Source organism: Archocentrus centrarchus, chromosome 7 (assembly GCF_007364275.1).
Source record: "Archocentrus centrarchus isolate MPI-CPG fArcCen1 chromosome 7, fArcCen1, whole genome shotgun sequence".
Lineage (NCBI taxonomy): Eukaryota > Metazoa > Chordata > Actinopteri > Cichliformes > Cichlidae > Archocentrus > Archocentrus centrarchus.
Window position 1 is genome coordinate 5010399 of NC_044352.1, and position 15371 is coordinate 5025769.

Below are 15371 nucleotides of genomic sequence, written 5' to 3' on the forward strand. Positions count from 1 at the left end.
ACACACACACAAAAAAACTGCTCCTTTTGGACCGGATCCAGCATCGATTCCTGTAAACGGTCACACCCACTTTACGTAGAGCATACTGGAGATACTGGAGAAATAACCACATCTGGAGGACTACATCCACTTCCACTACAGCCACTACAACATGGTTGCCCCGAAAACCAGAACCCCGGGAGACGCTCCGAAGCCAAACCAATGGACAAACACATTATCCGACCCCAGAGATGTAAGGGCGGCAGTAAATAAGGTCAGTGTGCTCATATCGTAAACAGAAAACGGATTTTATTGGTAACACAACACGACGGAAGACAGGAGCTCCGTTCACAAGCTCTAACGAGCCGCAGACTTCATGAAAACGCATTAAAAACTTCCAGCGGACAGCAGATTAAATCCGGATTATTTATTACTGTTTTTATCCTGTTCAAGCAAAACACGCCGGCACGTCATCGCCTCAGACTTTTAACTGAAAGGCACAAAATACAGCCTGACCGATCAGCTCCCACGTTAAGTAAACAAACACCGCAAAATCCGTTATCCTATAAAATATGATCAATTTAATGTTGGTGACGCTTCTGACTATGAGGGTGTGGTGATTAGGCCGATATGCTGATGACAGCCGGCAGAAGAATCTCAGATTGTTAATGCAAGTCATCCTGCCTGTATCCATGTATCCTGTTCTACTGGAGCCTGCAGTCAAAGAGGAAACTGGTAAAATATCCAGCATGGAAAACCAGGCCAGTTGCTCTGGATAGCATACTGTCAAATGTACAAATTATTTTGGACGGGCTTCAAGAATAAATAATAATAATAATAATAACCTCTGACAGTTACATTGGTTTCAGAAATAAACCTAGATTTGTTGTTTCCCAGTAAAAAGACAAAACACGATTATATTTGTTTCCTCGATCTATCAAAACCTTTTGACCCTATTAATCACGTAATTTATTAAATAAAGCTAACGTGAGAAGGCTAGAGGTGTCATAATGATGCATTCAGGATAAACAAGTGCAAGTCAGATGTTTGTAATGTATCCTGGGACGTTCGCATCTTTCAGGCTGTTTTTTATATATAAAGTGTCGATTAATTGTTTCTGAAAATGTGATCATAATGATCTTAACTGTACCTACATTAAGTGAAACAAGATATTCCTCCTGCTTCTGGAAACATTGGAATATTATTTTGCTTATTTGTGTCCTAATCCCTGATGATGGCAGCAGCTCAGTACATTTAAGCATGTAGACACGGTCAAGACGACCTGCTGAAGTTCAAACCGAGCATCAAAATAAGGAAGAAAGACGATTTAAGTCTGGCACCAACAAAATTGTTGGTGCCAGACGGGCTGGTCTGAGTATTTCAGAAATTGCTGATCTGCTGGGATTTTCCCACACAGTCATCTCTGGGGTTTACAGAGAATGAAGAAGATCAAATATCCAGTGAGCAGCAGTTCTCTGGGGTAAAATGCCTTGTTGAGGCCGGGGTTCAGAGGAGAACAGCCACACTGCTTTAAGCTGACAGGAAGGAAACAGGAACTCTGATTGGTTGTAATTGTGGTTATCTAAGGCAGTAAGTCCAACAGGGCAACACCCCGGCATTCTGAGGATAGGCCAGTTACAATGACTATTTAATGGGGCCCTCCTCTACGTTACACAGGACACTCATATTCTCAGAATTTCAGTAGAGTGGACACATTATATGTTATATAAGTTATGGTTTTCCTCTTGTGAACCAAAGCCCAACTTTTTCATGTAATATACATTTTTTTAATGAATGGAATTTTAGTTGACTCCCTGTCATTTATGTAAAATACCTGTGAACCTGTTGACCTCAGCTATGCAACAGCTTGTATTTAGGTGAGTTTCTTTAGTCATTTGCTGGTGGATTTTAAATTATGTTTAGCAAGATAAGCAAAAGAGGAAGGAGAGAGGTTTTGCAGAAGCTGGTCCACAGGAAACAATTGTTGAATGAGGAATTCCATTAATAATTAACCCATCCGGTCAGTGGGCTTCTCTCTTTGTTCTATGCTTACAGACATTACAGCTGTCTTTGTGTTACTTTGGCCTATATATATATATATATATATATATATATATATATATATATATATATATATATATATATATATATATATATATATATATATATATATATATATATATATATATATATTATGCAGTGAAATACAACATCACATGATTTAGCATTTGCTAAAACCACCTACATCCTTAAATAAATTTAAATATGATGTTGAATCAAAAACTCATGATCATTATTCACTAGAATATTTAACAAAGTCTTTAGGAAATCTCAAATATAAAGTAATTCATCACATATATAGTGAAGGGTCAGAGTTTCTATATATGCCATTATTTTTGCCCTTATTGTATGTGTCTGTGTGCGTGTGAGAGAGAGGGAGAGAATGTGAGACGTGTTTGTTCTGGTAAAACGGGGCAGTAAGGGCTCAATAAAAATATCTGCCCCGGGGCCTATGAGAGTCGTTACAGCTGTGCAGCCAAGGTGTGCAGAAAAGAATCTCTAATCACACAACACATCTAACCTTGAAGCAGATGGGCGACAGCAGCAGAAGACCGCACTGCGTGCCACTCCTGTCAGCTAAAAACAGGAAACCAAGGCTACAGATCACACAGACTCACCAAAATCAGACAAGTGCTTCCTGCTCTGATGAGTTCTGATTTCTGATGTGCCATTTGGATGGTCGGGTCACACTTTGGTATAAACGACATGAAAGCATGGATCCACCATTCCTTGTAATAATGGTTCAGGCTGGTGTAATGGTGGGGGGGATAGCTTCTTGGCACACTTTGGGCCCCTTAGTACCAACCGAGCATCATTTAAACCCCACAGCCCACGTAAGCGCTGTTGCTGTTCGTTTAAAACCACAATGTACCATCTTCTTAAGGCTGCTTCCAGCAGGGTAACACTACATGTTGCAAAGTTCAAATCATCTCAAACTGGTTCCTTGATCACGGCAGTGAGTTCACTCAAATGGCCTCCACAGTCACCAGATCTGAATCCAACAGAGAATCGTTGTGACGTGGTGAAATGGGCGATTTGCATCATGGATGTGCAGCAGACAAATCTGCAGCAACTGTGTGATGCTGTCATGTCGATATGGACCAAAATCTTTGAGGAAGGTTTTCAGCACTGAAAAACACTGAAAGTGTTCCTAAAAATGTGTTGTTTTCTTTTGTTTTAGTCATTAATGATATTGCGCCTGATGTTCTGACGTCCCTGAGTAAAAGTGCTCCTGAACAGCAGGTCATTACCGCCCCTGTTTTTCATCAGGCTCCTCAAATGAAAATACCTAGTGTGTGTCTTTCTGTCTGCAGCTGGTGTCCCATTATCAGTTCGGGGTGCTGAAGGCTCCTCTGGGCTTCATTAAGGTCCTAGAATGGGTGAGTTCATCAGACCAACACCTGCACCACAAAAAACTACAACTGCAGCACAGATACATTTAATGCTGATCTCACATTCCTGTTTAAAGCTCAGAAAAATCTTATGGAAACATTATAAGATATCATTAATGCTTCACAATGCCATTTTTACAAAAGCCGTAATGAAAAGTGGGGATGTGAGTGGGTTTTTCTATTTCAAAGCTGTTTTTTTATAACCTGAAGCGGCGTGCTGATCTTCCCCTTTTTTTGGCAGATACTGTGGTTCTTCCTGTCTGGCACCAGTGATTTACTTCAACCTTTTGAACTTTTTATAAACTGAAAATAAAGATCTGCTCTCTGAGTGCCTGTCCAGTTTTATTAATCAGTTGGAGGCATCCAAACTACAGTACAGCTGTCTTTATAAAATGCATCATATTATACACGCCTCCTCCCTGTGGGTCATGCCTGGTACATCTCATCTAAGAGGAGCCCAGAAGGCATCCTGGTCAGATGCCCGACCTGCTGTAGTGGCTATACTTCAAGCCCCTTTCAAATGGCCAATCTCCTCACCTTATCTCCAATGCTGAGCCTAATCACCGCTCTGTGGAAGCTCATTTTCACTGCTTGTATTCACAGTCTCATTCCTTCGGTCACTACCCAGAGGTCCTGAGTGTAGGTGAGGGCAGGAATGTCAATTGGCCAGTAAATCAACAGCTTCACCTTTACACTCAGCACTCTCTTCACCGCAGTGGACCACATCACTGCATCATCTGTCAAGCTCCCACTCCACTCTTCTCTAACTCATGAACAAGACTCCATGATATTTAAACTTCTCCACCTGGAGCAGTAACTTGTTCCCAAGATTGGGCACTCCACTACTTTTCTTACTGAGGACCATGTCCTCAGACTTTGAGGTGCTAATTCTCATTCCAGCCACAAAACACCCCAGTGCAAGCTGGAGGTCATTGCTCAGTGAAGCCAACAAAAAACCACATCATCCTCAAAAAGCAGAGATGAAGGTCTGAGGCCACCAAGGTAGAAGCCTTCCACTACTTGGCTACACCTAGAAATTATGTCCATAAAAATAAGAACAGAGTCAGTGACAAAGGGCAGCCCTGCCAGAGTCCAACACCAACTGGAAACAAATAGGACTTCTTGTCAGCAATGCGGACCAAGCTCCGGATAGCCCACAGCAATGACCCCCAATCTGAATTTGTTCCAAAATAATGTAGCGTTGCCAGATGTTTTCTTTTCCACTGTAAGAGATGAATTAATTTAAATTCTGGTTAATTTTTCATTTATGAATCCAACACAAAACAAACAGCTTATTCTAATTTTTATACCCTCAACTCAAAAATAAGAAATAAAATACTGTTTGACGGTCTCGCTTGGATGACTTGGAACCTGCGGTTTGCTATGACACCAAATGTGTACCATACCATGTCTGAGCCCAAGCATCGAATGTTTTCAGGCATAATACAGATTGACTAGTGCAACCAGACAAAACCCAGCAACCTAAATGTAGGGAAAGATGTTAATGAAATTTAGGTATGTAAGAACAAACACACATACTATCAAGGTTAAAAGTTTGGCCTCAATCATGAGAATTGTTATACGACTTATTTTAATCCAATCTTCACAACATCTAGTTTAATGGAAGCTAAAGTTTGTGTAGCACCTCTAGTCAAGACCAGAGCAACCTCAATTTCAATACAAACCCTACATATCTAGCTAGGTTTGATACGAGGTCAACTTAAATGACACTCAAGGGGTTATCTCTAAAGTGGCACTGGAACTCAGTGATATCACATACATGCATTCACATGAGGATTGGTCCATATAAAATTCTTCTTTTAGTGCAAAAGTGAAAAATATGGAGCTTTCTTTACTGAATAATAATAGAAAATACATTGGAGTCTTTTGCTCCTCTTTCTTCTTCCAGTTCTTCGCCATCCTTGCCTTCTCCACCTGTGGCAGTTATTCTGGGATTTTCAGGATTGCGGTAGAGTGCAATAACCGACCGTACAGCGACCTGAGTATAGAGGTGGAGTTTGAGTATCCATTCAGGTCAGTACACACACCAAAGTTTTACCTATTTAAATGTAATTCCCCAGGTTAATGGGTGCAGCAGGATCCTGGGTTCATGTTGCTCATTTAAATGTATTATCCTGGTTTAGGAAAGCTTGATTTTATTCACAAATGTCCGTGAGTCAGCACTCCTGGGTCTTCTTTAGTCTTTTCAGTAGTTCTTCAGAGCTTTGAGGTGCATTTTGGGCTCATTTGGGGATTTTTGATCAGATGGTGTGACTGTCAGAGCTCTAAAGTTCTTATTAGTTATTGTTGGTCACCAAAGTCCATGTGGCTGTTTCTCTTCACCGTCACTAACTCAAAACTTTAAACTCCTCCTCTGTCAGACTCCACCAAGAGTATTTTGACGCCCCCAATTGTAAGGATGGGTACAGAGATCGTATTTTCCTGGTGGGCGACTACTCTTCCTCGGCCGAATTCTTTGTCACCATTGGCGTCTTCGCCCTCCTCTACTCCACAGCGGCTCTCAGCATCTACGTCTTCTTCTTTGACAAATACAAGGAGAACAACAAGGGCCCGCTGATTGTAAGTGCAGCTGCCAGACTTCCCAGTTGACTTATGAGAAATTTTCCTCACTTGGTGTGTGTGTGTGCTGTTTCAGGATCTGGGAGTGACCGGAGTGTTTGCCTTCATGTGGCTGGTGAGTTCAGCGGCCTGGGCCAAAGGTCTGTCTGACGTCAAGGCTGCAACCAATCCAGATAATGTCATCACTATGATCCCCGCCTGTTATGTTAGTGGGATCAACAGGTGCCGCGAAGTCCACGACCCGGTCATGTCTGGACTCAGCACCTCTGTGGTAAGACTTTCTCTGGGCAGCTGGGACCCTTATCATACGGCGGGGAACCTTTCAGAACTTACTAGTGCCAATATCGCAGTGTCAGTAGAGTCATTACTGACCACTAAAACACAGAATTTTACTGAGAATGAATTAAAAACATTTACACCAAAAAAGAAGCCACAAATGTTTGTTACATAAACTGACTGGCACAGAAAATTATCATAATTATCACAATCAGCTGATGAGTCATTGATGATGAATGAGGATGAAGCTTTCCCTGCATAGTCAGTCTATCAGGCAGCTTGATTTCTGGACAAGGAAACCAAACACTATTAGGTTCTATTAAAAACAGCATCAGGATGTTTATTAAAACGTCCAAAACCAGGTTTTTATTGTCTTATATTTTGGGTCAGTCATCCATTCATGATTCCATATTCCATATATTCAGCAAAATATGATGGAAGTCGCTATTAGGCATTTGAATATTTGTGCATTTGAAAACACTCGAGCAATTGTATTCGCTGTATTTGGTCAGAGCACATCGTTTGTCTTTTAGTGCAACCACACACAAGACAAAATGCCACTACGTGTCACTCAGTGTGGCCTCAATCCAGATAATTTATCATTTAAAGCCATAATATACTTACACCTAAACATTGTTGTAAACGCGATACTTTCTGCTGCAAAGTTGTAAAGTATTTTTAAGCGGGAGTCTAATGGGACTGATTAGATTTTTTAGTCGGCCTCCAGTGGCCGTTAGAGGAACTGCTCCTCTGGGAACAAAAATCTGCCAAAATCTGAATTTGAGATCTTTGGCTTCATTATACGGTCTTTCCCTTACAATATAAAGCAACTTGAGGTGACTGTTGTGATTTGACGCTATATAAATAAAATGGAATTTAATTGAAATTCTTTAAGATGCTGACATTCATCAACATTCAAAAGTTGATGGAGTTTTGTATCTGCATCTAAACAGAGAATGCAGTGATGAGCTTCACCATCTCCTCTCACAGGCATTTGGTTTCATTAACTTGATCCTGTGGGTGGGAAACCTCTGGTTCGTCTTTAAGGAGATGGGCATCATCGCTCCCTTCATGCAGGCTCCACCTCCTCAGGGGAAACCTGCTGCACCCGATACCCACACCCAGCAGGGGGCCCATGAACAAGACCAATTCACTGGCAACCAGGGAGGCTACCAACCTGACTACAGCCATCAGGGACACAACCAGGTGAGCAGACATTTCTGAGCTAACGCTGAGGAGAAAAATCCTGCAGCAGGTAACTTAAGAGAAGAGCTCACTGAAGGTCTGTGGTTTTAGTTGAAACAAAATGGTTCCTTTATTGATTAGCTAACTGCTTTTGTCTGCTTCCTTACCACAAGGGCTGGATATACTGAATAGACTGAATATATCCTGTTTTGTTCTCCTCCAGACGGCACACAGCTACAACCAGCAGGGGGTGCCCACTTCCTTCTCCAATCATATGTGAGCTGTCAGGAAGCAGGTTAGTCAGTGGAGCATATTCAGTATATTCCATCTATCCTATTATATGTTATCTAGTACTTTTAATTAATTCACTACTTCTTAATTAATTAGTAACTTGTTTCACATAGAAAAAAAAAATAGAGCCTCGAGGATCCACACCAGGGGGCGCTGCAGCATTGAAGGAATTAATTAAACCCATAGACTGTGTATGAAAGGTGTACATGACAACAGTGATGTCACCCACTGCTTTGTGAAGCCTCATTTTGAAACCTTGATTTTAATATTTTGGTCCTTATCCTGTCTGCTGTTTGGAGCCAGAAGTTTCCATATTTGGAGTGGAGGGTGAAGCGCAAAGGTATCCGCTACCTAGCATAGCAGGCTGCATCCGGACTGTACAGGTGCAAAGCACAGTCACCTGGTAATTAGTATAAACTAATGAAACACTAACTTTTTGGATGGTCTTTACCACAATGCAAGCCATAGCATTTGTCAGATAGTTGAATTAAAGATACGAACAACACAACAGGTGTTAAAAAAATCAAGTTCAGTTACTCAACGGACCAGAGAGGAGGTCTAGCAGACTGCTACACCACCCTGTGTAGAGAGACCATTCCCCTAATTCCTCCTCCCCTCAAAGCGGAAACTGAAGGTGGAAACTATCCAACCAGTTGTATGTACCAGGCCGTTGGATATTCTAGCATGGGCATCTGTGGGGGATTGACTCGCTTTTGTTTCAAGCCACAAGTGAACTTGAATCTTTTGCTGTAATTTCTGCATTCTGCAGAATGATGTTTGTTTTTAATTCCCTGACCCAAAAAATTAAACTTAATATTTGTTTTTTAGATACTGATCATTTGACCAGCAGCTTTTATATAAGAGTATCTCTCCCGTTTGTCTTTCCTTCACAGGAGGCATCGGAGTGAACCAACCGATGCAACACTCCCTGGGAAAGAGATGAGGGAAATGTGGGGTTAGATGTTCAGTATAATGACTTTTTGTAAAAGAAATAATTAAAAAAGAAAGTTATAGATGACAAATTGACAACTTGAATTAACCACCAAGACATCGGTGACGAATAGAAACCTGAAACCAGTGACAATGTTACGAGTTATTCATATTAATTCATCTGTGGAGAGAATGTATGTTTGTATTGTACAGATGTCACTTTGAGTACTACTACTATTAGTTGTAGTAGTAATGTTACTGCAAATCTTCCAATCCACCCTTAAATGTCCTGCTGTTGAGAATATGGTATATATAGACATAATGGTTTGGGGTATTCTGTCTGCTTAATACTGTTACCTGAATGCGTCTGCTGTGTAGAAGTATTGTAACCATATAGACTGAAGCATATAACCGTGTATGTAAGGCCTCAGTGGAAACACATCCTAGACTTTGCAAAGGCCTGTTGGCACTTCTGTAACCTGCATATTGCATTTGTTTTGTGCGCAGTTTAAAATATATGTTTTTGGTCTTTCTGCTGGTCTGTGTGCTTTTTACTCGACATCGCTGGGACACTTTCTGCTTTTGATTTGTTGAGTCTGCTGTTTGTGCAAGTTCAATAAACTGATCTGAAATGAACTCTGCTCTTCTCCAGTTTGAGTGTTTATATTACTTTTCAAGAAAAGCTCAAATAATGAATCTAAGTTTAATAAATTAATAGAGGTTTAGAGTTTTTGACATGACTTTTTTTGCTGGCCTGTCCATGGAGGAAGTGACAGTGACCCAGAGGTCGATGACCCAGAGAGGGAGACGAGCCTGCAGGTGGCTGCTAAAATAAAGGTATTTTTTTTCTGCGAAATCAGGCTGTGTCTGAGTGCAGGGATGGGAGTCAGACCAGGATCAAGGTGGGGGTTGTTCCTCCTCCTCATTATAAGATAAATAATATTACACAGCTTTAATTAACAGCACTGGCAGAGTTCAATTGTATTGCTATACAAGCTTAACATTATGATCACTGACTGGTGAAGTGAAACACTGATTATGTCATGGGCCTCAACTGTTTGCCCAGCATTTTGAATTTAGTTCTTTTAGGTCAGGGAACGTCACCTGGCGGCCCGCGGGCCACATCCCGCCATCGTCATAACCCGTTAAATAGCGTCTCTGACCAGTCTGAATTGTCCAAAGCCTCCAACCGCGATTTCCCATTGGCCTTAAATGCCTCCATGTCCGTAGAACCAATCAGAATGCAAGATCGCACCACGTGACTTCAAGTATTTTCTGGCTGCACTGAGGAGCCGGCTTTTGTTGGTGATGATCAGATTGTAAACACCGCTGAAGGTGAGTCTAACCTTGTTTTGTGTAGAAAACATGTTTGGCAATCAAACTTGTCTAACTAAAGGAATTAAAATTCGTAACGAGATTTCTGTCGATAAACCTGCGGAAGGATCATTACCGGCTACTGTGCGTACTCCCCGGCCTGCGCGGGGCTCCCGTCTCCTACTCTGTGAGGTTTTTCCACACAGCCTGCTTGTGGGGGACCGGACTGGTAGGTGGCTCGGCGTACCCCGAATACATGCGGTCATAGCCACCCCAGCCCACCCCCATGCCTCAGTCCCTCGGTTGTCAGGAACCCCGCGACTTAGTATCTTGTATTCTGTTGTTAAAACAAATGTGCTGCCATTTTGTACTATTGCGGTTGTACTGTGTGAATCTGCCTCGAAATGTTTTTATCATAGTCTGATATTTGCACCTTTTGACTTTATTCACACTGGGCAGAAGACGGACTGAAGATTTTGCTGGTTTTGCCTGAAAACAAAATATTCATTAAAAAGTAGGTAAATTACTATATTTACATTTGTGAAAAAAGGCGCCTCATCATTGCTTGTGAAATAAAAGTACTAAAATTTACCATAAGAGCCAGATTAAAAAAAACAAACTCTTTTAAAATAGTTCAGGCAGATTTGGAGGGTTTTGCATCTGAACTCTACGTGTTTCTATATTCATTTAAAAAATATCTGAAAAGTAAGTTGTGCAGAGATAAACTTGTTGCTCTCATGTAACATTTTATTGTTTCCCGTGCCCATTATATCTATAATGGGCACAACTGCACACATGTGCAGCGTCTCCATAACAACTGTCAACAAAACAGAGAAGAACATCTAAGTGCAAGACTTGAACATCATATCATTAAAACTAGTATAAATTTGAGAGGAAAACTGATATACTAATATATTACTTAGGATAAAATATTACTTTTATTTTACTTTACGAGAGCATCTGGCCCTCACACTGTCTGCCAAGAAAGATTCTGGCCCTTGGACAGATGTAGTTGATGACCCCTGATGTACAGTATGTTGCAAGCCTTGATATGTGACCACCCCACAAAGACTGGCTGGGAAGCAGTCTGGGGAGTGAAACGGGAATTTTCCTAAACCATAAAATCTTTTGTTTTCTGGGTTTTTCTCTCGTGTGTTTGATGCATTACTTTTATCCCTGTTAATTAACTATGATTGTGCTATAACCCATTAGTAAAGTTAAGCGCTGATCACATTAATGCCAATTTATTCCTCTGTATCTTCTGGTTTGTGTTTCTGAAAATATGCTAGCAACAGTACAGGTGTGTTACTAATTCTGATACAGCGTGATCTTTTTGATAAATGGTTGTGTAGTAGCTTTAGATACCACAAGGGAAAATGTACTCACAGGATGTGATATGTACTGAAATAGTGGCTTTAAGGTACTATTACCTGCATGTATCTGCTATGTGGAACTATAATCAACCATTAAGACTGAATTGTGTAAGGCCCCAGTGGAAACACATACTCATTCCTTTGGTATGATATGGACAGTATGATGATCAGTGGGATTTTGCTTCCTGTTTCCTGTCAAAGTGTGTGTGCGTGCGTGCGTGCGTGCGTGCGTGTGTGTGTGTGTGTCATCATTACTTGTCCATGCTACTTCATTTTCTCTTTTTACCCTTTCCCTTGTCTTTTATGCCACTCCTACTCTTTTTCTTTATTATCACCCTCCTCTCTGCCTCACTGATGCAACCTCTTGTGTCACATTATTCTACTCAGCATCAGTAACCATGGCGATGGTGCTGACAGCGATGATGTGTGTGTGACTTGTTGCTATAGACATCCTGTTCCCTCTGCTGTGGAAAGTTTCAATAAACGACAAACTCGTCTCAGTCTGATTCTGTGTTTATAGACAGGAGTGAGCGGGTGAAACCAAATAAGGGTTTCATCTAAATAAGACAGGGTGAATGGACAGTTTGCCAGTCCATCACACGGCCAACAGAAAGAGACAGACAACCATTCAGTCTCTCATCCACATCTGTATCCAGTGTAGAATCACTCATAACCCCACTTTGCTTTCTTTCTTATGTCCCTAGAGCTTTCGTTATGTCACTACCACCAGGGATCTCTGTATCTCTTTCTGTGTCCCCTTATATCATAATTTAATCCCACCTCTTATCTCTGTCATTACATTAATTTGTTCTTTCCTGTTTACTCGCTTAGGTCCTTACTATCATCCTTAGCAACTTCCAATTATCCTTCTCTCTCCTAATTTCCTTCTCTACATCCTTAACTCCTTCTTATGTAACTCCTTATCTCTGTAACATCTTCTTCCACACTGCCTTTTACCCTTTCTTATATCCTTCTCTTCTTGTCTCTGCATTACCTGCTTTGTGCCCTTATCTTCTCCCTCATATCACCATCCCTTATGTCGTAATCTTAATCCTTGCCCCTTTCTCTTTTTCTTTATATTTTTTATGTCCTTATTCTATATTAGTTATCTCCATATCTCTTCTTGTGTCCCATCCATCCATCCATCCATCCATCCATCCATCCATCCATCCATCCATCCATCTTCTTTCACTTATCCAGGGCTGGGTTGTGGGGGGAGCACTTCAGCCACTTGACTATGCGTAGAAATTCTGTCCATAAAAATTTCAGACAGACTCATTGACAAAGGGCAGCTCTGGCACAGTCAAACACCCACCCCACTTATTGCCAGCAATGTGGACCAAGCTCTCGCTGTGGTTGTACAGGAGGTGAATGGTTCATAACAAAGGGCCAGACACCCCCCACAGGATGCCCTAAGGGACGCGGTCGAATGCATTCCCCAGGTCCACAAAGCACATTTAAAGTCCCACGCACACTCGAATATCCTTGAGAGGATGAAGAGCTGGTTCATCGTTCCACAACCAGGACTCTTGAATCTGAGGTTCGACTGATGGACGGACCCTCCTTTCCAGCACCCTGGCATAGACCTTCCCGGCGAGGCTGAGGAGTGTGATCCCCAGTAGTTGGAGCACACCCTCCAGTCCCCCTTCTTGAGGATGGGAACCACCATCCTAGTCTGCCAATACAGTGGCATCGCCCCAGATCTCCACATGATGTTGCAGAGGCGTGTCAACAAATACAGCACTACAACATCCAGAGCCTTCAGGAACTGAGGGCAAATCTCATCCACCCCAGGGGCCCTGCCACATAGGAGTTATTTAACTACCAGTGACACCCCCCCCCTAATGATAGGTGATTAGTCCTACTCATCCCCAGAGTCTGCTTCTGCTACCTAACACATGCCAGTGGGATTAAGGAGGTCCTCAAAGTATTCCTTCCATTGCCTGACTACATCCTAAATTGAATTTAGCAGTACCCCACCCGCACTATATACTATGTGAGTAGAGCCCCGCTTTCCTCTCCTGAGTCACCTGAGAGTTTGCCAGAGTCGTTTCCAGGCAGTCCGAAAGTCTTTTTCATGGCCTCACCAAACTTCTTCAACACCTTCAGCCATCGCCCAAGCTATGTTCTGCTTGGCCGCCTCCAAAGTCCAACAGGCTAACCAAGCCCAATAAGACAGCTTGATGGCTGCCGTCACCTCCGGGGTCCACCATCTGGCTCTGGGATTACAACCATGACAGGCACCAACCACCTTCCAGCTACAGCTTAACACTGGAGGTGCGGAACATGGTCCATTTGGACTCAATGTCCTCAGCCTCCCTTGGAATGCTGTTGAAGTTCTGCCGGAGGTGGGAGTTAAAGATCTTACAGACTGGGGCCTCTGCCAGCCGTTCCCCAGAGCACCCTCACTATACATTTAGGTGTGCCAGGTCTGTCCAGCATCCTCCCCCAAATGGAGCACCCTCAAGCACCCCACCCAGTGGCTCCAAGAAGGGTGGGTGCTCTGTCATAAGTGCAAACAACAGTCAGGACCTGTTCACTGGCCCGAAGGCACAGGGAAGTGACCCTCTCATTCATCAGTGAAAACGCCAATGTACAGGCAATAAGCTGAGGGAATACAAGTATACCCAGCCCTGCCCGCCACCTCTCACTGAGGGCAACTCCAGACCGGAACAGAGTCCACCTCTCTTCAGCCATCAGCCTCAGCACCGGCTCTCCACAGGGCTGTGTGCTGAGTCCCCTACTCTTCACCCTCTACACACATGACTGCACCTCCATACATGCCAGTAACTGCATCATTAAGTTTGCGGATGACACCACTGTGGTGGGGCTCATATCAGGCGGGGATGAGTCAGCATACCGGGACGAGGTGCAGCGGCTGTCAAGGTGGTGCAGTGAGAATAACTTGATCCTGAACACCACTAAGACAAAGGAGATGGTAGTAGACTTTAGGAGGACAACACATGTCATTCAACCTCTGTTCATCGAGGGGGATGAAGTGGAGCTGGTTTCAGATTTTAGGTTCCTGGGAGTACATCTGCAGGATGATTTGACCTGGAGTATCAATACGACCAGCATTGTCAGGAAGGCCCAACAGAGACTGCATTTCCTGAGGGTTCTTAGGAGCAACTATCTGACCCAGAATCTGCTGGTGTCCTTCTACCGTTGCTGTGTAGAGAGCATCCTGACCTACTGTCTGTGCGTGTGGTTCAACAGCTGCACAGCAGCAGACAGGAAAACACTCCAGCGAATCATCAACACGGCTCAAAAGATCATAGGCTGTCCCCTGCCCTCCCTCCAGGAACTGTTCAATGCCCGCTGCCAGAGGAGGGCACAGAACATCCTCCAGGACCCCTCACACCCTGGACACTCCTTGTTTCAGCTACTGCCATCAGGCAGACGTTTCAGGACAATGAAGGCCAGAACAAACAGACTGAGGAACAGCTTTTATGCCAGGGCTATCATTGAACTGAACTCTGTGTGGTTTGGACAGTGATGTGGGGTGGTAGTGCTGACTGTGTGCGTGCGTTGGTGTGTGTATTGGGGCTAGATTCGTCTTAATTTACTATTGTGCACTGTATTTTAGTAATCATTTTTATCACTCATATTTTTATTATTTTATTATTTATTGTCTGAGGCACCTAGAAAGGAATGCATTTTAAATTTCGTTGTGCAACTTCTGTGTACAATGACAATAAAGATTCTGATTCAGTTCCTCTCCAGGAGACTGGTTCGAGAGCCCAGGCCATGCATTGAGGTGAGCCTGACTATATCTAGCCAGCATCTCTGAACCTTAAATGCTAGCTCAGGCTCCTTCTCCATCAGAGAAGTGACGTCCCAATAGCCGCCCTCGATAGCCGGGGATTGGTCCACCATGGCCTCCACCCTTGGCCACCACCTGACACACACACACACACTACGCTTCTTCACACTACACCCCAACGATGCGTCCTGTGTGTGGTCTTTATGTCTTTCTAATGTAATTATTCCT

General features: G+C 42.9%; 1 protein-coding gene across 1 annotated transcript; it reads left to right on the forward strand.

Annotated features, from left to right (window-relative positions):
- The first annotated feature begins 19 nt into the window (after positions 1-19).
- On the forward strand, positions 20-7767 carry LOC115783479 (synaptophysin-like). Its single transcript, XM_030734311.1, has 7 exons — positions 20-253; positions 3354-3419; positions 5341-5465; positions 5813-6011; positions 6088-6282; positions 7278-7493; positions 7696-7767. The coding sequence occupies exons 1-7, from the start codon at positions 152-154 to the stop codon at positions 7750-7752; spliced, it is 960 nt and encodes a 319-aa protein (XP_030590171.1). The 5' UTR covers positions 20-151; the 3' UTR covers positions 7753-7767.
- The last annotated feature ends 7604 nt before the right edge of the window (positions 7768-15371 follow it).